The sequence below is a fragment of the Choristoneura fumiferana genome, chromosome 12 (assembly GCF_025370935.1).
Source record: "Choristoneura fumiferana chromosome 12, NRCan_CFum_1, whole genome shotgun sequence".
Classification (NCBI taxonomy): Eukaryota; Metazoa; Arthropoda; class Insecta; order Lepidoptera; family Tortricidae; genus Choristoneura; species Choristoneura fumiferana.
In genome coordinates this window covers 1,523,218-1,547,358 of record NC_133483.1, presented here as the reverse complement: position 1 = coordinate 1,547,358, position 24,141 = coordinate 1,523,218, and the positions used below count along the sequence as shown (strand labels likewise).

General features: G+C 36.7%; 1 protein-coding gene across 2 annotated transcripts; it reads right to left on the bottom strand.

Moving 5' to 3' along the window:
* Nucleotides 1–7,299: 7,299 nt before the first annotated feature.
* LOC141433085 (uncharacterized) lies at nt 7,300–24,068 on the bottom strand. 2 transcript variants are annotated; one of them, XM_074094911.1, is made up of 2 exons: nt 23,859–24,068; nt 7,300–9,280 (listed from the first exon to the last, which is right to left on the bottom strand). In XM_074094911.1, exons 1-2 carry the CDS (start codon nt 24,027–24,029, stop codon nt 7,391–7,393), a joined length of 2,061 nt encoding a protein of 686 aa, XP_073951012.1. In that variant the 5' UTR covers nt 24,030–24,068; the 3' UTR covers nt 7,300–7,390. The 2 variants fall into 2 exon arrangements, with proteins under 2 accessions (XP_073951012.1, XP_073951011.1); XM_074094910.1 differs by lacking the exon at nt 7,300–9,280 and adding an exon at nt 9,432–11,448.
* Nucleotides 24,069–24,141: the final 73 nt, after the last annotated feature.

The window sequence follows — 24,141 nt, the reverse complement described above, 5'->3', positions numbered from 1 at the left end:
ATAGTATTTTAGGGCCGTCGTAGCCGATAGAAACAAATAGTCTCTGCCTTGCCTACCCTTCGTTGGAATGAGGCGAGATTGTTTGTATGTGTGTTAAGACTGATTTTTAAACTAGAAAGCTCTCTAGTGAGAAATGTTACTACTCACCAAAGCCCGGAGTTTTTCGCGGCATTTTTGATCTGTCATAGTGACTTCTCACTTATCAAATATACCTAAATGATGTCAATAATGATATTATCGTAAAATAATTGATTGGGTTTTGGCGAAATAAATTGTAATGACAGCCCAACAATTATATAGAAGAAGAGAAAGATAAACCAACCAAGTGTGGTAGGTCAAAATGCCATAGACAGTGGCGCCAGCTTACAGATGTTTATGGTACTAAATGGTCTACTCAAATTGTTTGGTTTATATAATTCTAACAATAATAATCGTAATATCTTTCATAAAGTATCATAAAGTAGTGACTTAATGGAACATTATTGCACTACAACAGACTTTGAATATGAAATTGAATTATTAAATTAGAAATTTGTTAATTATTCATTGTTTTCATTGTATAATGCATATTTATGTCTATATCACATTTTCGACTGCTCAAAAGTTAATTGGAAGAGATCTCTCTTCAACGACAAAACCATCTATTCATGACCTCTACTTTAAATCTTTTTAACATGTTGTGTATCGATATATTATTATTGATATCGAATATCGGAAGTCGATAAGTGAGAAGTCCGGGCTCTGCTACTCACCCATGTAGTGCGCAATGGTATTTTAACAGAAAAGTTCATATTCATGCACTCTGAATTAGCTTCAGTGCACATAATAAAGTTCCATATTAATGGATATAAGACCATCACTCATTTAATACAATTATTGATTGTTTTCCGATGGAAAATCATTATAAAGTACTTCCGAAGCAGATGGAAACCAATAGTGATCTGCTTACCATACTTCGTTGGGAAAGAAGTGTGATTGTTGAATCCCTGACCCACCAAGGAACCATTTCACAGTAAACGTCATGTTGACATCGCATTAATTAACAATGAAAATCGTAACGACTTTTCCTATGAAAAGGTTCCATGGTGGGCCAGGAATTAAAGTCCTTGACAGTATCTATGTAAAACTTAATTTTTTACTTGAAAACTCTCCGTAAAAAATGTCTGTACTTGCAACTAAGTTTTGGGTGTGGATTCGATCCGCATAGTCTTTAGTTTATAGTCTTGAGTGACCACTAACAGCCCATACTTTGAAAGTTTGTCCTAAGAGCAAATGATAAAAAGTGGATCGGACAAAATATATACTTACTTCTTCAATGCTCATTTTTTCGCTTGCCGTAGAAACAGAGTATAGCATAAGCGCGTGCGCAAGCCTTACGCGTGGCATGCCAGTGACCCGCGAACAATGCTCGTGGGAACCCATTGAAGGTTTACGTGTTTATGTGAAGAACTTACACAGTTATGCTACGCTGTTTGAAAAAGTTTGTTCCTTCCGGCTCGATGGCTAGGTTAAATGTCGAATGGATCCGGAGCTTACTTCAAGGCAAAATATTTACATATGACATAGGTACCATCTGTCAAATATGTGGTCTACCACCCTAAAGCTGCTAATCGTTCGCATGACATAAAACAATAATGCCAATAGACGTATCAGGCCCTATACTATGAAATGCAAAACTCGAACTTCGTATGTTGCCGTCCCGCTGATAGTGAAAGGGACGGTGCAATACGAACTTTGAGTTTCGTAGTAGCCTCTCTGTCAGTCAGCTTGAAAGTTCGACTTTAGCGACAAATTCATTCATATGAACTGGTTTAAAAATTGATAGACCACTTATTGGCTGATGGTACAGCGTCATATATATTAATATAAGTATATCCAGCGACTTCACGGTTCGTGTCATAAAAGAGAATAAATATTTTGACGTCTTATTAAAACGTAGGTAAGTACATTACATTTATGAACTTGACTGTACGCTGAACCGATTTTAGCTAGTCAGTGATTCTGTTAGCTATAGACCTCGCGAGTTTTACAAAGTTAGCCAAATTAGCAAAATTAGTATCTGCTTAAGCACAGGCTTAAGTGACTAAATAAGAAACAAACAAGCTGAGATATGTGGTGCTTAGGAGAAAGTTGTCTCTGTACTCCTATCCAGTGGTGGTGTAGGGTACTGGAGGACCTGGGTTCGATTTCCAGCGCTGGTCTCTTTTTCTGGTTTTATCACTTAATTGTATGTCTGTCAAGATTATTTTTCTCAGGAACGCGTGAGGTATTAAGCTGACATTGATATCACTACGGCTGCTTCAATTGGTTGCGTTGCGCTGTTGCACTGCTTCAGGAGTAGCAGACCTGACTAGGTTAAACCCGGATTTTTAAACCCATGGAAAAAATGTAAACAAAGGTGTTGCCGTTATCAAAAAACATTTGCAGAATTCAAGATATTTTATTCTGTCCACACGCACCTTTAGAATTGTACTGACTCAATTCGAAATAATGACATTTCAATAATAAACTTTTTGCACCAAAACAACTAGGTATAGTTTAAAAATTACATTATTTCGAATTGAGTCAGTACAATTCTGAAGGTGCGTGCCAGAAATACACTTCCCATTAAAAAAACTGTATTTCGTAATCAAGATAAAATATTTTAATTTACTGATGACATTTACTACGCTTTGATATATTAATTTACAAAAGATATACCTATTTAATTTACTGTTTTCGTATGCATAATTTATTTATTGTCCTGGTATTAAACCCGGGCTTTTAAGCTGTGGGCCGCTTGACGCCAGACGTCACTCAATGCACTAACATTCGAGACTGAATTCGTAATCGTTTTCCAGTGACTCTTGTTCTGTTTTTTTTTTTACTGTCCACATTGTTGTTATATATTTTTATTGTGGTTAAGTTGTTCATTATTACGTTTTCCGTTGTTTTTCGTACATTTTTGTATGAAAAGATGGACTCCGGTCCGAGTATTTCTCGGTCAAAAGACGACGTAAGTTGTCTCCTGTAAAAACGGCTCTTTTATCGAAAATATAAAAAAAAAACATGGCGACAACAGGACTTTATATAATATTTCTAGCGGGCCCATACCTTGAAATCCCCTGAAATGTCACTTTGACAATGACGAAACTTTGTTTACATTTGTTGTGTTTGTTTTTCCGCGGGATTCAAAATCCGGGTTTAGGTGGATAGGGACACTATTTGATATTAATTTCGATTGAGAGTCGCCAGTAATCCTCGCATATTCATACAAAAGTAGTTTCGTTCTAATTTACAAACAACACAGTGAAACAAAATAAAATTTTACGACTATAATGGGAGCAGCTATTTTGATGTTTATAATTAGTTTTCGTTCATATTCTATGTAACAAAATAAAATCACAGTTTTAAGTTTTGTATGAGAAATGGAAATTCGTTATTGTTTTTTTCCGTTACATTTTATTTTAACCAAAACTAGTTATAAACATCGTAATGGCTGCTCCCATTATACCTAGTTGCAAAGTTGCGTTTGTATGGAAACACGAACATCGCAAACGTTCCGCTAGAAGCGCTGTTCGTGTTTGCATACAAATTGAGATTTTGACGCGAACGCGATCGAGACGTATTTTGTAACCGAAAACTTACACTAAGGGCACTGTAATGCTGCTTGTACTTGTGTGTGTGTGTGTTATTAGAACGAAACTAAGTTTGTATGGGGACTCGAGCGTACTGGGGACTCTTTAATTTCAGCTGGATACCCCCACGCGCCATTAAGAAAAAGGGTCTTAACAGATGAATACGGACAACGAAGTGATCCTATAGGTAAGGTTCCAATCCTTCCTTTTGAGATCGATACCATTTTAAGAACCAATTGATTCTTGGCCCGTCGCAGAATATTCTCACAAAAAGTGTTATCTTTATTTTTCTTTACAATATTGTGCGATATCGGCTATTTTCTTTGACAAGGTTCCAGAGAGATTCAGTTGTTTCGATAGTACAGTACCTATCTTACCTACCTAGGTATTCCTCTATTGCCGGGGTGGGTACATAGGTACCGATGTAAGTATCTCGTCTGCTTTATGAGCATGCATGCTATGCAGGTAGGTACATACATGGGTTCATTTCCGGGTGCGACCGGAATTTGTGAGTACGGTCAAAAGCATAAATATATGTTACGTTATCAAGACGTCAATAATATCTATACACCTTTATGCCACTAACCACAAGGTCGATGTAAGTATACATATTATTATTTTGACGCTATAGCTGTATATATTTTTGCATTCGACTGTACTTGGGAAATTCCAATCGCGCCCGGAACGAACCCATGTCCCAGCAAAAAAGCTAGTATTTCTAAATCAATCCAAAATCCCGATGGGAAAATACATTTTTTTCCAAATAACAGATTTGCTTAAACTTCTGCAGTCCACTGAGAGTCAAAGTTTGGTAATACGTTTAATATTATAAATTTTTTGATGCGGTATCAGTTATAGGTCAAATGCGGTAGACTTTCGAACGGTGTTTTCATCCACATGTCTATATAGGTATGTATACAATAACGAGAGAAAATTTTTGTTTTGTTATTGCTCACCTTGTATTTTTTTTTCTGTGTATCTGATTTCTGTATCGCTTACTATGTCTGGTGTACAATAAAGAGTCTTTGTATTGTATTGTATTGTATTGTTTAGCAGCTTACCCGTAAGAGATCGTGGGTGAAGAATGTTTCTACTTACTATTTATTACTTTAGTGCAATTTTAGTTTTTGTGTGTAACGTGTCAAACATATGTTATACAGCTTTAAGTTACGCAAAAAAATCATACAAATAACGTCCTTGATGACTAAGACCAGCCCAAAGAAAGTTCCGTGTAAACATAACTAACAGTAAAAACAACGGTTATTTCGACTCACCTTCACTAAATTCCCTTATACGGCACTTTAACACTAAACTACACTAAATTACACATATTTACACTTAACTGTTTAAAACACCTCAATATTTATATATTATCATTATATTTACGTTGTAACTCTGCTGCGTTCAAACCGTACTGTCAAAACTTGCGGCACCGGTACGCAAACTTGTTATTTCCCCTCTCACTCAACCGTCACGTTTTTCATAAACTAGAGTAAGACAGCTGTCGTCGTCAGCTCCGTCTCTCCATAACTGCAAGATACAATCTTTTTGCAAAGGTAAAAGTAACGGGGATTTTCTTGAGATGCGTGAGCTGAGATGGATGGTAGGGGTCAGGTGTGAAAGAGAGGAACGGATTGTGGGTCATGTGTTTTGGAGGGCAAAACAATAAGGTTATTGTAGTGTAGCGAAAGGTGATAGGTCTGTGGCTATGGGAAATAGAAGGTTGTTGGAGTATAATCTTTGGTAATTCTCTAGATCCCTTGCAAAAAAAGAGTAGGTATTTTAACTTGTTTTTTACATAGTAAAGCACTTGATCTTGATCACCATAACCTATTTTTTAAGTATTCAAAAAATTTTGATGGTTGAAGTAATTAAGGATAGATAAGGGTAGATTATTAAGCTCTATTAATTACTTATTTATCAGTGGGTTTTATTTACAAAAAAAAACTTTTTACAAATATTACACACGTAGGTACTTCTAATAAGTATGAGTAAAACAATTCTAAATAAGCTTGGATAAAATATCGAATCTACTTACATAATTACACAAACTAATCAAATCACGACTTGAGTTCACACGTTATTATATAAATCTGCTTAATCGTGCATTATAGTAAGTACTTAATAATTAATTGTAATTTAAATACGCCAATGTAATTTTCTGGTAAGTAAAAGTAAGACACTCAGCGCCATCTAGCGAATTGTATGGTGAATAACGATGATTCCTATTTGGGATATAAGATGAACCAAATGATATTGGCGCCACTGTCTATACAAAATAGTCTGTTTTGTTTCACATAAGTAACGCAGGACTGGATTGCTTTTTGTAAGTACTTAGTTTCACGCTTCAGTAATAGGGGGCGCTTATCCAAAAAAAGTTTTCCATGGTTTATCATTATCACTACACCGGGGCACCTATTTTTGATAATACATTACTCGAAATACCATTGGAAAGTGATCTAAAATTGTAATGGATTTGAAATATGATTAGTTTAATTACATAATATAATTAATTAGTTGAGCTGTGTTTTTAGCCATGCCTAGCAATACAAAGTATTTTACCTTTTGAATGGTATTTTAGAGTGAAGTGGTTTTTAAAATCGATTCCCTGTGCTATTACAAGTACCTAATATAATCGAGGTCAAGCTAAATAAAATTGTTTAATTAAAAATATGTCGCTACTGTATTAAAAATCAATTCTATAACTTGAAAGGGATTTTTAAGGTTCTAATTTCTTAAGTGATGTTTTAAGTGCTGCCACTGACTCAAACAGTGTAAACGAACTTTAAAAAAATACTACCTAGCCTGTGATAACCAGGTTTGATCTTATGTACCTATAGCTTAAGTTTGTACGCGGATTGAAACGCGATGACATTTATTACATAAACCCCTAAGGGGTTTTCAATAGTGGCTCGTAATTTTCCAATCACTTGTACCACTTGTTTATATAAAATAGAAAAAAAAAGCGTTTTATTTTATTTAATTTAAGCACGTATTTTTCTAGATAATATTTCCAAGTTATTTTATATTAATAGAATTCAATAAATTAAAATAAAGTAAGTAAGTAATCCACAAACCTAAGGTCTGTGAAGGAATCTATTATTTACTTCTGTTTATTGTATAGGTTGCCTGGAAAAGATCGCTCTGAAGGGATAAGGTCGACTATTGCTTAGTATAAAAATCTCTATATACCTGTGTTTTCTGTACCTACTGCTTACTATGTGTTGGTGTCCAATTAAGAGCAATTGTATTATATTGTAAGAAGGTATACTAAGCAATATACTTAAAAATGTTTAGATAGTGGTCCTATTATGTATATCTTAAAAATGAAAAAAAAAACACATATCGGTTTTTTTTATACAAGATTGGTACCGATTGGTTATTAAGAACATTCATTTTAAGGTCGGTAATTCCTTTTAAATATAGGAAAAAGATACTCCTAGTGTACAAAAAAATTACATGACCTTTTCTGTTGCAAATGAATTATATACGTAATACTCATGTTTCCTTAAAAAAAAAGTACTCAATATCCAATCAGGTTATATAATTTATCTGTCTTATTTACAAAGTTTTTACAGTCTCACATAGAAAAAAATTAAAATTACATAAAAAAGTCGGTGGATAGGTATGCTGTTTTAAATGGATTTCAACAAACTTAAATGAAACCATAAAATAAATAACTCAAAAAGGTCACCACGTATTTTGCAACGAATAAACCGTAAGTTTTACAGTAGAAAATATTAACGATACTTTTATATAGTTCAAGTTATTTTTTATTCGTCAAAGTCACTATAATTTTCAGCACTTATATAGGTATTATTTCGTTTCATCTCGACATAAGATGCTTTTTGTAATCTAGTGACGGACAATTCGAGTCGTTTCTTCCTGTCGTTTTCATTTTTAACATCCAACAAATTGTTAAGGAGCTTAGAATTCTGGTTAATGCTTCTGTAATGGCCATTTATTTGTGGCACATAGGTTTGTACAGTGGTGTTCTCATCTGATTCTTCTTCGATAATTTCTTCTGATATGGTCCCAGCAGTAGTACTTCTGATTTCATTTTTTAATTTCACTATAAGAGTTGAGGGTTCAACATCTGTGTGCGTTATCATATCACTTCCGAAGTTTCTTCTATTAACGCCAAATGGATCACTTTCATTTGTTTCCATTTCTCTTAGTTGTTTGTATTGATCAGGAATTCTGGCATCCTCTGGACTAAATTTAACCATATCTGGAGGATTCGTTGGCCAATTATTGACTTCGGTGCTTGCCGATGTCGGTTCAAAAAATTCCCCCACTGGAACACGAGGCGATTGTGACGATTCCGTCCTAGATTCAATGGGTATTATTCCCGAACTTCCAATATGATAGTCTTCAACTTGAGCTAGAGATAATTCGGGCGCTGTTGTCAATTGCTGGCCCTTCATTGTTTCAGTAGTTGTTGAGTAATCTTTATTATTTTCGGTTACATTGCTAACGTCTTTGACTTCTGTCTTCTGTGGATAGAGGTTGACGTGAACAATCATTGTCGTTTCTTTGTTCATTTCTGATTTTCTAATAATATCCTTAAGACTCCCATTCCTATTTGTTTTTGGTTTTCTTAAAGGCCTAACAGGAAACATTCGCCGAACGGGCCCGTTAGATTTTCTTTTGAAATGAACTCTGACCGGTCGTGACGTAGTGAAATATACTTTGTTTGTAGTAAACGACGTGCCATCGTCTTGTTTGTAATCCGTATTAATGGTTGTTTTTAATGGAATGTAGTTAAGCATAACGCTGAAAGAATTTGGTTTGTCAACAGTTGACGACTCAACGTGTTTGATATCACTAGCTCCTTGTAGTAAGTCAACAACATTCTTGTCATCGTTTTTATGTTTCTTCCGATATGATATCGGTCTAAACATCGGGGCTGTTGAAGTTATAGATTCGGTTATTACTTTTTGAGTTGGTGCAAATCTAAAACCATCCGCGAGTAAATTAATGTCACCTGGACTATCAGGTTTGAAACTGAAGAGAGGATCTGACAGATGATTTGTTTTCGTCTCTACCTTGTTACTACTTTGTTGTAACAAATCTAAGGTAGGTGATGTAGGTCTCGCTTGCTGAGTGTTGATATTCGCTGACGGAGGAACATAGATCCCAGAAAAAGCTATATGAGTATTAGAAGGCATCGCGTACAAGTCTCCAAATTTAGCATTAATTGTTTTTTCAAGGTATTGAATAACTTGCTGGAGATTTTGGAGCCTTTGTGCGTTACGGTAACTTTCAACCCAACTTTTGGAGCCAAAAGTTCTGCTAAAGGGTGTAGGTGTTGGACTTCTGTATTCGAAGATGAAAGGTCTAGGACTGGTTCTTCTAATAGACGATGCTTTATAATTTACTGTGGTCGTTGTAGTTTTGTTTTTGAGAACTCGAGCTCTTTTTGCTGGAAATGTCATTTCTAGAATAGGATCTATATAATGGTTTTCTTGCATTGCATTTACAAGGAGAGGCATTCGCTCGTAATAGTCTTGGTCAAATCCAAAATAACTCCGGTGCAGCCTATCTGCTATTGGGCTATCTTCTGTACCATTTATACTGCTGTCGTTACCATAACTGTATAACATCCTTTGTACTAAATTAGATTCTACAGCAATCCCATATTCGTAGATTAGTAGTATTACCTGTAACAAAAGAAATATGTTAGCAATAAATATCTCTAAATTCTCGATATACTTACCTACATTATTTTTGTTTACTTACATTTCACACACTCACAGTGCTTTTAACGATAACAATATCAATGCGCTCAACTAAAATAAATACGGTGTAAAATAAACAGTTTAATTCAAACAGCGTGTTCATTATAAACATGTGACATAACTAAACAATACAATTGTAACTAGTCGTAGACGTTTAAATTATTAAGAGTGTCTGGATCATAATCTGCATCATCGTGTCTCCCTTCATTGCGTCGAATTTCTAAAAAAGACGGCCTACTCTGAGGTAATATTGATTGTGATACTTCTTGTGAACTTATGTCTAATTTACGTAGGGATTCCGCAAGCGCTGTTTCGTTTAGTAGGATCGCGTCGGTTTCAATTAATTCAGGGAGTATATTCTCAAAATCTTCGTCAGTTATTGCCATAAGGGACTCAACCGACCTAGTTTTAGTATTATTGTCTACGTGTATGTTAGATATTTCATTATTTATTAATATATTCGTTGTATTAGAGTCAACTTTTGGTTGAAAATCTTTCTTTTCTTCGTTGTGATTACGTTTTGTATTAAACGTTTTCATGGCTGGTAAATCTGAAATTTCTGCTTTATAAACGTCTGATAAGGTGCCCTTAAAATGTCTATTCTTAGATAGACCTTCCTTTTGATTTTGTAAAAACTGTTTCAGTGACATTTTTTTACTCTTTGTTTTAATTTCATCTACCGTTTTATCAATTGAAACTTCTGGGTTGAAAGTTGTAGCTACATGTGCAAACTTTGACTGTTTAGAGTAGTCCTTAGAGCCAGAAAATATGTTTTCATTATATTGATGTGCTATAACGAAATTTTCTTCAGTTGTGATACGCCACAATTTTGTCGATGTCACAGCAGCCATTGGTTTTGAAGTAGTGGGTTTAATAGTTGTGGGTTTAGAACTAACCAGCTTAAATGTTACTGGCCTAGTAGTCATGGTCTTAGTAGTCATGGACTTGGAAGTCATAGGCTTAGAAGTGGTAATACTATTAAACGTAATAAATTCCGTAGGTTCAATATTCCATTTAACTGTAGTGGTTTGATCGCGATCAGTTCCTTTACATTTACTATGTTTTTTCTTATAACTTGCTATAACAATGTCTGACAGATCTTTATGCGGTGTTCTTCTTTGTTGATTAGGTATATTTTCAATGATATTTTTTGCATTTATAAGTTTTTCTTCAGGTCTCATTTCTAATTTTGGCTCTACACTTAGTGTTTTTTGTTGATTACGGTGCTCGATTAACGAAGCCTCATTCGTTTTTCCAGATTTATTTGTAATTTTTGAAAATTTCTTTGTTGTAACGGTATTTGGAGTTACAGTGGTCGTTTTGGACTTGCTACAAGGTTTTGAAATATCCAATTTTCGTTCATTGCTGTCTGGAAGTAACTGTTCAATGTTACGTGCAAGTTTTTTTAGTATTTCTCCCAGATTACTAGGACACTTGCAAGACTCAAGCTCTTTTCCTTCTGTAGCAGGTGGTTCTCCTTTCCATGTAGGTGTTATCCTTTCTCTAAAACTGTCTGTGTCTATGTATTGTAGATATGTTTTAGCCGGGCTTTCATCAGAAACTGTCGTTGTTTTAATAGTACTCGAAGACTCTCCATTCTTAACTTGGTTAGGAAGTGGCCCTGAATTTACTTTCTCACTTAGCATTTTGTCCAAATAATTCATGATCCTCTGAGATTCCATCATTTTTCTGGCTTTTGCGAATGTTTCTAAATTTCTTGATTTAAAAAACACTATTGGTGACGTCTTGTACTCTATTGCATACATTCTGGACGGGGGCATTCTGATCCAATTTCTTGCATCTGTGAACACGTTTCTCTGGATAGGGAATTCAGTCGTATGTTTTTCATTGTTCGGTGTTTGACTTGAGTCATCTATGACTTTATCCATATATTTGTTCTGTTTTATAGCTTTTAGTATTAATGGTAGTAGCTTTAGTGCATTTCTGTCGATGTTGAAGTTTGCTCTGTGAGTCTTGTCAAAGCTTGCGTCTGAGTCGTTGAGCATGCCGATCCAGTTTTGCTTGTATTTGGTCTTCGGGGGTACCTCGTACTCGACGCGAAATCCGTACTCGTAGATTAGGAGTACGATCTGAAATTAAAAAAAAATACATATCAGGCAATTGTAGGACTAGTGTTGTATCAAAAGTAAAAATGGACAAATCAATCTTTATATTGAATATGTACACACATTGGGTTAAATACAATGTAAACAACAAGTAATACTTACGGTTAAAAATAAATGTATTAAATACTTGTTAGACACACAAATACACACATATTAAGCAAGCACAAGCCCAGATACATGTAACACTCATATTGGCGGGCATCTCCCCCGTGTAAAAGAACTAAAAAAACAAACGAAACTTTTGATTTCTATAAGCCCCTATCTCAAATCAAAAGGTGATGCTTGGAGCCTTTGCCACCCGCGTTTTAAGCGCGCCTTGACGCGCGTTGGCGCGTTTGATACAAACGGTATGCAAATTGCAAAGACTTTTCGATGAAGAAGAAACACTGTGAAATATTTAGGAGATCGTTTTTGCATTTGAAATAAAGAGACGCTTAAAGACAAATGAAGCTTGATTCGTAATTCAAACATTGTAAAACCTAGTCTTTAATGAGATTCAGTATTCACTCATGCGATGATCATAAATCATTGTAGAAAGCTGAAACTTCTCATATGATCGTAAATTACACGAGACAAATACGTCCACAGAATAATGATTTAGTTTAATCATTTTTAAACTGCATGTTACTTATAAACATTATATATTGGTGAATCGCAATGCACTAAAAGTTTCTAGTCGGGATTTGAACCCCGTCCTTACCGCGCTGAGAGTGATAAATACAAATACACGTATATTTTTGATAAGACCTTAAACTTTAAGGTTAGTTGGTGAAGGCCCTAATAATCACACTTTATTATGTGTTAGTAAATAAATTTGACTTATTATTTTCCTTATGAAGTAAATTAGCACGCCATGTATAACTACGTGACACTACTTTGTTTTTATTCAAAACTTCGCACTTATTGCACAGAACGCTTCTCTCTCGTATTCAATTATTGAACGCGTTAAATTGCTGTTCGAAAAAAAAAAAATTACGCTCTGGCAGTTAATTCCAAATTAACAATTTGTTTTAATATCGTTTCAAAGCACTTAGATCTGCGTCTGGTTACAGTTTGAGGCTATATCAACAATACACACTGTATACCATAGTGGATTAATTACTGGCTAGCACTTCCGCAAAAGATTAACATTTTTGAAAAAAAAATACAGGACGCTTGACACAAGTTGACCTATTAGTAAATCAATGTGTTATGTGAATTTATTATTTATTTAATTATAAATTTTGATTGTGATTTAATTTCTGGTTTTCACATGTTGTATTTTATATTATTTTATTGATGATTACGTTTGAATTGTAATTAAATGTTAAAATGTGTTATGTTACATATTTGATATACATCATCATTGTCATCATCCCAGCCTATATACGTCCTACTGCTGGGCACTGGAATTAAAGTCAAAGTCAAAGTCAAAATATCTTTATTCAATTTAGGCTATAACAAGCACTTATGAATGTCAAAAAAAATCTACCACCGGTCATTAAATTATACTTACATACTTTTTACTATTTCACTAGTACGTAAGCATACTTCACACGCTAGGAAGTAATTACAACCCTGAGATCTAACTAGCCAGCGCCATCTATCGCTTGCAGATCACATTAATTATTTCTCATCTCTTTTCAATTTCCGAACAGGCAACCATGATTTCTTTTAAGCATCACTTATCAGCTTGACGTATTGTCGGACATACCACGTCCAGTAAAACCACATTTAAGAGCAAGCCCTATTATTCCACGCTCTCACGGAAGATGCACCATTGTGTGTATAAGCAATTACAATCAACACGTGCGCCGACGCCGCGGCTTTCTTCGGCGTCTGGAGCGTGACGTCGGGCCGAATTTAAGTACAAGGTTGCCAAAGTATGAGGATTACTTTCTTCGACAAAACGATAGGCGTTTTTGTCAAAGATTAGTGAATTAAGGCGGAGAGGAATAGCAAATGCGATCGCGAATGTCAAAGCGTTAGACTATTCGGCCTCAGGACGAGACGTCGATATCAAGAAATTCATTTGACTGATTCAGGTGTTACTTTGCGGAGGTCTATATCAATGAAATCCTGCTTCCCTGCTACGAATAATGCACCCCAGCTACCACTGGGCGACATTTATTTTGCACATCAAACCAAAGGCACTGGTCCAGTCACTGTCGCAGCCGAGCGTGCAATATCTGATACGTCCTACCGGCCCTAAAAATAGAGTCGTATCAGATTTATGCACGTTGTATCAGATATTGGTGCTGGTGCCTGTCCCTAAATACAGAGCAGTGACTTTGTGAAAAGTTCATGCGCTGGCGCCTAAAAGGTAAGTGACTGTGACGGAGCTGAAAGTTATTGCCATGTGATGACCGTTTGAGTGAGTGAATTTGAGTTGACATGTTGCTATAGCGTACCGTTAACTACTTCAACTTCGCCCTCTGGCCCCAACATTGCCTGATTTGATTTAGAGTCGATAACTGAGCACTCTTATAGGTTCTAAACTTTTATCTACAAGGGAATTATTATTACGGAGGGATAAAAGTTTAAAAAACCTAAAGGGTGCTGAGTTATCGACTATAAATCGAATCAGGCAATGTTGGGGCCAGAGGGCAAAGTTGAAGCAGTTTACGGTAAGCGTCTCGAGCTGATAGCGTACTATACCTAATGCAAAAATTTTATATGCTTGGGGTCTTTCTACGGGATCGAATCGGCAGGGCTACTACGAAATTCTAAAATCGAAGATCGTATCGTACCTTCCATCTCTCGTATTAAATAATAAACGAACCTCGATTTTCGAATTTAGTATTAGCCCTTCAGAAGTGGGGTACGTAGAAGAACGAGAGCCATCGTGAAGAGACTTGCACAAACTAGGGAAGCAAGTCAATGGTGTGTGTAAATTTCTCAATCCACACTAGCAACACGTGGGAACTATAGGCCGATATGAGGTTCTTTTAACTGTTTTATTTATTAATTTCAAAGGAATATAAGGGTGAACTACAAAAAATTTGATTAAGGGCTTCAGTTAAGAAAACCAATTCCTTTGTGTTACGAAAGTTACCCTTATAGCGCACATGATAACTCGCACTGTATTAACTCCAAATAAAACTGTATTGAATAATAATTTTAATCTAACCTCTACATAGAACTCATAATGTAATACAGTGTAATACAGAAGCATTTTGAGTTAATCCGCTATTAAATGTAATGTAGTTTGTATGACTAACTTTCGTAACACAAAGGAATCAATTAAAATTGAAAATACAAACTGAAATATAGATGCACAGAAAAACCAGAAAAATAAGACCAGCACTGGGAATCGAACCCAGGTCCTCGGCATTCCGTGCCGTGTGCTATACCGCTACACCACTGCTGGACAACGGTACAGACACGAATTTCCCCTATGCACCACATATCTCAGCTTGTTTGTTTCTTATTTAGCCAGCAGTGACGCTAGCGACATCTATACAAAAGAAGGAATCAATTAAGTTTTCTTAACTAAAGCCCTTAATCCTAGATAAGTCTAGGCACTTGTCTCACCGCCAGCGAGGAAACGATTGGCTATCGACTATTTTCTAAGATATAAGATCCTGTGTGAGTAAAAGAGACACATATATTACTAGTTGATCGCTGGCTGTTCACACTGTCGGCGAGAACTCGCTCTTACATCTTTTGTCGCAGCGACTAGAGATATAAAACTCGCTGAGCTATAGATACTCGCTCAGCGATGTCATCTTGGCGGCCGCCCCGCACGAGCGAGTCGAGAGGAGCGAGTAATCGCCCGTCGCACGCGAACACTCGCTTACAGCCGAGCGACAAAACTACACTCGCTTCTCGCTGCTCGCCCAATCGTTTCTAGTTACTCGCTCTACTCGCTTCTCGCTCATCGTCGGCGGTGGGACAAGTGCCCTATGGTAGTACAATTTTTTTGCAATTCACCAGTTTAATACATCAGTGCAATTCACCCATAAATCGATTCATTCGTTCTCGTAAAATGCTGCTTCACGCGAGCAAACCCGCATCAGCATTGTTATTTTATCAGTCGCAGCCTATTAAATAAGTAGGTACCTACATGTGACCACCAACAATTACCATACCTTTTTATGCAACAACTTAAATGACTTTGGTGGTCAAATTGTTGCGGGAGAAAGCTCGCATGTTATTACGTTGGAAAAAGTTAATTACAATAAAATGTATCAGATAATAGATAAATGATAAAGGCCGTGGTAAATGTTCTAGTGGTTAGACCTATGGTCTCTCATGCCGGTCGTGGGTTCAGTTGGTTTGGTGGGGTTGAGTTTTTCGGAATTTATAATTATGGGAAATTACTAGTGATGGGCCGAATGTGGTTTGAAACGAATAAGAACTTCGGCCGAACATTCGGTAAAAATAAAAAATTCGGCCGAACCGAACCGAAGTTCAATAACCTGCCTCTAGTAAATTTTAAATACGAGTAAGAGTAGATAGATTGTTAAAGGCGGTTGTTAAAATCACCCTATAATGATTAAAAATACTAAACTAGTAATAATAATACTATAAGTACTAGTTTGTGAAAATTGCGAAACAAAAACTTTTTCTTTTTTAATTCAATTTACGAATTTTAATTAAGATGCTTATTAAAAGAATAGGTACCTAAGCTATTTACTAAGTTAAATGATTTTTTATTGCATGTATTTTACTGATATGATATGACAGATATGCTTTCTATTGATTTCGGTCGAAATAGTACAAGTAGGTTCTTTTTTTCTAGTGCCGAATGTTCGGCATTTAAACCGAATTTCGGCCGAATGCTGAAGTTCGGCTCAAGCTGCCGAAATTCAGTAAAACCGAATGTAAAACGAATTTCCGCCCATTCCTAGAAATACGTTTGAAAGTTGTGAAGGAATCAAACAGAGGTTAGGTTGAGCCTCCTTTTCTACCAAAGATGAGAGAGGATGTGTTTTACATTAACCAATAGAAACGCTTCATTTTCCTATCCTCGCACAGCACTGCTCTGGTGGAAACAGCTAAGCGGAATGAGGCTAGGTAAATTAACCGTTCCTCTCTTTTTCTTTAACTAAACAGTTATACTCTTGTCGGTGGAGTATCTTCCACACATCCCTCCTTTGAGCCATCCTCTTGACCTCTTGATACGACGCGACGCCGACTTTCTCCCTTATCTGATCGATGTGGCTGCGCCTAGGTCGACCTCTTCCTATCTTCCCCTCGATCTTTCCTTCCTTAATTGTTTTGAAGAAGTCGTCGTGTCGTATCAAATGCCCGATCATATTCCCGCGTCTAGCATCTATAGTGTTCAGGATTGTTCTCCGTTCTTCAACCATTCCCAAGACTTCCTCATTGGTCTTCCTTTCCATCCAACTTATGCCTTTCATTCTCCTCCAGCACCACATCTCAAAGGCTCCTATTGGCCGTTCCTATTGGTTAATAAAAAAACTCATTCCTCGCAATACATCCTCGCTCATCTCTGGTGGAAACGGAGCATCAGCGTTACACACCTGCGAAGAAATCCAGTGGTTTGTGTGAAGTTTCCGATTTTCACCAGATGCGGCCCAAGCCCTCTGATTGTGAGAGGAGGCTTGTGCCCTACAATGGGATATACGTTAAGATAAATTACGAACTGATCTTGTCATTTCCGACAGAAATACGAGTAAAAGAGAAGAAATTAAATGATTACAAACATGTCGCACTATAAATTGTATGTAAACCATCTTCTTTGTACCATGTTTGAGCAAATAAATGAATTACTGATTACTAGGGTGACCGCACCAGTCATGGAGTATGACCCATGAATGAATGATGAAGTAGTACCCAGTAATGGGCAACAACGATTCAATGCGTTATAGCTCACCATTCATGAACTTTACTAGTTTTGATCATCAGTTATCTGAACATTAGCGTTCTAAGTTAAAAAAAAACCGGCCAAGAGCGTGTCGGACACGCCCAAATTAGGGTTCCGTAGCCATTACGAAAAAATTAAGTAATATTTTTCTAAGGATTTCGTATTTCATACGGAATCTTCCAAGTTTAGGTATATTTTATACCTTAGACTGCTATTTACTCAAGCAAACTTAGCCGTTATAGTTTTCCTTGAAAGTTTGATATACTTACTACCATCCTGAATTTTGAATTTGAAATGAAACTTTGAATTTAAAAAAGATTTGAAAAAAAAATTGAAATTTGAATGGACGCGCGATAATTAATGAAAATTTGCACTTTAAAGTTGAATATTTCGCAAAAAAAATACTGAATCAAAAATCCGTCTAAGCAAACCTGTAATGGTTTTAAAAGATCTATCCAACGATACCTACCCCACACTATAGGGTTAGATGAGAAAAAAAACACCCCCACTTTACGTCTTTGGGAGGTAGGTACCCTAAAAAATTTTTTTTTGAATTTTTAATTGTACCATTTTGTCGGCATAGTTTACTAATATATCCGTGCTAAATTACAGCTTTCTAGCATTGATAGTCCCTGAGCAAAGCCGCGGACGGACGGACAGACAGACAGACATGGCGAAACTATAAGGGTTCCGTTTTTGCCATTTTGGCTCCGGAACCATAAAAAAAGGTTCCGTTTCTTAAAATTTGGGTTAACGGAAAAAAACATTATTGGTTCTTATGACTGAAGCCATCACACTAAATTAAAAATAAAATAGAAAGTAGTTGCCATTATGCCCAAAAACCTGTCAGCGTTTCCTCGTTGGAAATTCTTTATCTAGGTAACGCTTAACAGCCCATTCAACCTTCATGTTGCAACGTCATTGTTTACTTACTGCATTGTATGATGAAAAAATCTTAAACAATTATTCAACGGGTTCAATTATTCAATGCGACGCAATCGTGTTTTTATTAGTGTTACAGAGCGTCAATATTATTGTAACAGACGGCAATAGTCAGTGATCGTCTAAATAAGCCTTTGGAGCGCGATGACGAAATAGGTAAACCTGTAATTATGACAGATTGATTTCTAATCTACAGGGTGATTTCGGGGTCGCGGAGCGAAAAATGTAATCTAACATACTTAGGTACTTTCATCCATCGACATCTATGTATGACTGCATGTTTCTTACATTAAAACGGCGCACAAAATTTGTACACAGCGCGGATTTGTGAACCTTTCACTATAATGATTGTTTTTTTGGACTCTTTTTGTATTTTTTATTTCAACTTCAAATATGTTACTTTTACGAGTATCCCGTTCACTATAGTTTGTTGACTTTTTTTGTTGAATAATATTGATGACTAGCTTTTGCCCGCGACTTCGTCTGCGTTAAATTTTATTTTTACACAATACTCGATAGGAATGAGGTTAATTGCCCGCATTGGCCGTTTTCGTGGAATTTTCGAAAAATCCCTTCAAACTACGGCTAAACAATCAACTGAAAAATCTGATCATGATCACCAAGTTTCACATCTATATCGCTCAAGAAATAAGATTTTTATTCGTCGCTTACTATTTTCCTACATCGAGTGATCTCATAGATTGCGTACATGTCTTTGGGATCGCAACCCAGCCTCGCGCTAGCTTGCCGTTTCGGCCGAAATGGAAGCGGCCTGCCTGGCTAGAGCGCCACTGTGTCTCCCATCGCGGTCTTCCTCAGACTCTACACGCGCTGCGAGACTTTCGCGAAAGATTCGTTTTTAGGGTTCCGGAGCCAAAATGGCAAAAACGGAACCCTTATAATTTCACCATGTCTGTCTGTCTGTCTGTCTGTATGTAAAATATACCTAAACTTGGAAGATTCCGTATAAAATACGAAATCTTTAGAAAAAAATACCTAATTTTTTCCTAATGGCTACGGAACCCTATTTTGGGCGTGTCCGACACGATCTTGGCCGGTTTTTTTCGGGAAGGCATGGTAACGCCTGTAAAATGCGAGTCCCAATTCCGAAATCGTTTGAAATTTACTCCGCAAAAGAAGGAGAAAAATGTTTTTTTTTAAGTATACTCTCCTTCGTGACCATTATTAAGTGCTTAAAAGAGGCAATACGTGTGAATATGGATGCGATATAATTCGTCATCATCAGCCGGAAGAGGTCCACTGCTGGACAAAGGCCTACCCCTTAAAACGCCACAATAATAATAATACTCGTAATAAATCCATTTATTTCGGACAACTTGGCCCATACAATAAATACCTTACAGACTAACATACATAGAATCAATAATATTACAATTCAAATAAATTAAAATGAACGACAACTCGCCTCTTGCATCCACCGGTTTCCCGCAAGTCTCACGATGTCGTCATTCCACCTGGAGGGAGGCCTGCCAACGCTTCGTCTTCCGGTCGCCGCTCTTCGAGGACTTCTCCCCCAACGGTTAAATCTGTTCTTCGAGCGATGTGGCCTGCCAATTGCCACTTCAACTTGCATATTATTATAATTTTTCGAGCTATGTCAGTGACTTTAGTTCTTCGACGAATTTCCGTATTCCGGATATAATTAAATTAGGAATAATTCATGACATTTGTCTATTAATTAATTATACGCGTGTTGAATATGAGTGTTGATGTAACCACTACGTAACTATGTTAACTCGTTTGTTTCAGTTTCCCATAAGATGGCACTGTGAAATGTGTGGCAATTAATTTATTGTCGTTTAATTTTGTTGTATTATTTAATCAATTACCTATTCAGTTAAATTTCTTGATATCCGTACCGTACTACTTCTAAACTTAGTCAATTTGACAAAATCAGCGCCATCTGTTAGTGTAGCAGGGTACTCCTCGATAGTCGTACCAACACTTGGAAATAAGTGTGCACCTCTTTCCTAAGTAGCGTCATAAGATTCAGGTGCAAACTTAACTCAATCAAGGGTAGCGGCTTCCCCCCCCCCCTCTTTTAGGGTCTTAGGGTCTTTTATTTTTAAAGTCTATAACCTGACCGGGGATTTTCTCGACAGATTAGTTAAGTTTGCATGAAAATCCGTTCAGCCGTTCTCACGTGATGCGCGGTCAAATAAACGACAAACAGATAAACAGACAAACAGACAAAAATTCTAAAAATTGTTGGAACGTGTTCTGTTATCGATTCTAAGTATTCCCAGCCAACTTTTTTTTCGAATATCTTTCATGTACAGACTTTCGACCCTCTTCAGCTTTATTATAATAAATATGTATAGATATGTATACATATAAATATGTATAGATTGATGCGCCGCGCGTTTTGTTCCACACAGCCAGTCTAGTGCCATATTAAAGCCATAAGGTCACACACAATGTCAATGCTTTCATCAAAGGATCACACGTTGATTGACTTTGACAATGTGACATTATTACTCATAATTTCGAAAGTATTCTAGCAAAGACGGTTAATTTTGAAACATTTTTTAATTAAAATAAATGAATAACCGTAAGATATCAGTGTTTCAATTAAATCATTTAATAGTTTAAATCGCAATCATTTACTGAGTCAGAAAATAATAGTAGTTTGGATAACGACCCCGAAATCACCCTGTAATGGCCACAATATACCTACTGCTGGACACAGGCCTCTTATCAGAATGAGAGGGCTAGTCCGGATTGGAAATTCGACACACACCTACTAAACCACAACATTATAATTATTTTTGGATGACCCCTGGATGACCGGACAGCTGAGTGGTTAGAGAACCTTGAGGCCCTAGATTCGATCCCCGGACGAGGCAGATATTTGTATGAAAAATACCCAATGTTTGTTTCTCGGCTCTTGAGTGTTAAATAATGTATGAATCTGTACATTTAATTATGTTTAGTTGTTGCTTGATGCCCATAACGCAAGCTTTGGGTACTTTGGGACTAGGTTAATTGGTGTTAAATTATGCTATGATACTTATTAATTAAGGGGGAGGCCTTTGTTCAGCAGTGGACGTCTTCCGGCTGATGATGATGATGATGATGATGATGATGACTTATTAATTTATTATGCTATGATATTTATTAATTTATTTTATGTCATCAGGTTTTTTTTCCAAAAGCCGTGGTGGCCTAGTGGTTTGACCTATCGCCTCTCAAGCAGAGGCTCGCACCGTCTGAGTTTTTCGAAATTCATGTGCGGAATTACATTTGAAATTTACCACGAGCTTTGCGGTGAAGGAAAACATCGTGAGGAAACCTGTACTAACCTGCGAAGCAATTCAATGGTGCGTGTTAAGTTCCCAATCCGCACTGGGCCCGCGTGGGAACTATGGCCCTCTTGTTCTGAAAGGAGGCCTGTGCCCAGCAGTGGGACGTATATAGGCTGGGATGATGATGATGATGCGGTTTTTTTCCGCCGAAAAGCTCGCAGTAAAATTATAAGAGTTGTTTCACTCACACATACCTACATTCCGAACTCGTGGTCTAGGGTGCGCCAAAGTTCATATAAAATTGCAAATTCGATTATTGAAACTTCGAAAATGTATCTCATACAATTTTACATCCTAATGATCATTATACGTTTTCAGTTTAGACAATAATCATTGTAACTTTGAATTTATTATATTCATAATGTCTACACTACAATTTATGTATATATCGTTTCATTATTTATTAAAAATATCGATTTTAAGCAATAACATATTTGGTATTATTTATAAATATTTTAAAAAGATACCTTATATTTATTCCTAATCTATTTATACATAACTATAAGTAATTCAAAATATGAAACTAAAAAAAAATCTAAAAAGCCAGAAATGTAGGTTTGGTTAGGTTAGAACTGTGACCCTCACAAAACCTATCTGCAGCCAAAAAATGGGTTAGGTTAGAACTGCGACCCTCACAGAACCGAAATAACTTAAACTACAGAATATAAACACTTACCCGGTTATCACAATAGCTTAGAAAACACGTGTTTAACACAAGTTAAATAACTTTAGACATGTCTAAGACGGGCTTAATATAATTAACGGTAAAATCATTCTTTTCGTTAGCAGCTAAAACGATGTAAGATTTTTAAAAACGCAAAGTTTATCGACTGTGCTAGCTGGGATTTGAACTCACAAAAATTTGATCACAGCGCCGAACATGCTTCCAGTTACATGAGTCGCATGATTGACAACGTACAGCCTAAACGACTGGTGCTAGAGACGCTAGATAGCTAGCTTAATTTCTATACTATCACAGAAGCAAATCCGTGGTACAAGTCAAATAGCATAAACGACAACTTTTTGTTTTTAAAAATCTTAGATTTCATTTTACAAATGCGTTGTTAGTAAAAACAGAATCAATTATTGGCAATAGCGTGCTTTGAGGGTAGGCAGCGCTAGTGTTGCCTGCCCGCTGTGGAAGGGTGGCACGCTGCCTTGGCGGAAACTACCAGCTGTCTACCTTGGCTTATGAAAGACTGTGACCTTGAGAAAATGCTTGTGAGCTTCAGAAAACCAGAAAACGAGGTTACTTTGCTAGCTAGGACTAAAAGCTAGGACAGAAAGCTAGCAACTCTAGCTTCGTTTACAGTGCAAGATATAAACAGTTCTGTATACATGAAGCTAAAGCGTGTTGAATGACTAACACTGGCTTACTATCCTAGTTTGAAGAAGCAGCCAAGTAATTTTTTTTTCTTTTCAATATTTTGCTAAAGATTTTGACACTACACGTGTGAAGGGCCTCTATTAAAAGATAAAATAAAATTTAAATAAAATAATGCAGAATACATACTTTCCCAAAAAAGTTTTTTTTTTTCAAAATTTTGTTTTATTTCTTTGTCGGTGTAGTTAGTTAACGTAGAGGAACAGTAGGTATTCTAGCACTAACAGGACGGACATGACAACACTACAGATGTGCAAGTTGCGGAAAGTTACCGAAAAGTTGGAAAGTTCTCGGAAATATCTGGAAAATTTCACAAGAAATATTGGAAATTTAAATTTAAGAAACGGAAAGTTTCAATCCCTATACAAAATTGTGAGAAGTTTCCGAAATTTTCCTTTAAGAAATATTCCGCAATTTTGGAAAGTTTCCTTTGGCACATTAGTAGACAAAACTAACTAGCCTCGTGAATCCCAGACATTCCCTCAAGCTCAGCTTTCATAAACCAGAAATCATAACCAAACGTTTTAAAGAAACCAACACAATGTAAGGAAAATGTAAGGAATTTCCTTTACGCAAGGTTTCGAAAAGCTGGCAGCGTTCTCTATATGAATAGCTTAGCTAATTCTTTTTCCGCGAAAACTGCCAGCTCTTAGAATCCCTTGCAACCAGTGGCGTAGCTACCTGAGGGCTATAGGAGGCAGTGCCTCGGAGCCTCCAAGGACAGGGGGCCCCTTGGACTCTGACTTACAAACAATAAATGACAAATCTAAAGTACGTCGAATTCGGAACACGACTAATATGGAGCAAACGATTTTCAATAGTTTATTTTTGCCCCAGGGCCTTTGGTTACCTAGCTACGCTACTGCTTGTAATGTCCTTAATTGAAACGATTTAAAAAAGAAAAACTTACCACTACAATAGTCACAGTGATGACGGTGGAAACGGCGGCGCACGCGCATCCTTGCCTAATCTGCCGTCTCCGGGACAACTTGAGGAACTCCTCTGTCCTGGAATCTATAGTCCTGTACAACCCGAACTGCCTGAGCCTGGAACTCCCCGTTGTCACTGACTCACTCGACATGGTCACATTACTATGGTACTAGAGTCCACGCCTGATGCGCGCGAGCAGGGAAATGCGACTGAATGTTTTCTTTGAGAAATATTTGATGCGTCGCGCGTGCTTTCTTTTTGTT

What these genes read in the sequence shown, in the direction of transcription:
- LOC141433085 (XM_074094910.1), bottom strand. Translation starts at nt 24,029, where the DNA reads ATGTCGAGTGAGTCAGTGACAACGGGGAGTTCCAGGCTCAGGCAGTTC. An exon ending in TCACTGTGACTATTGTAGTG is followed by an intron (nt 11,449 to 23,858) that starts GTAAGTTTTTCT and finishes TTTTAATTTCAG; the next exon opens with ATCGTACTCCTAATCTACGA.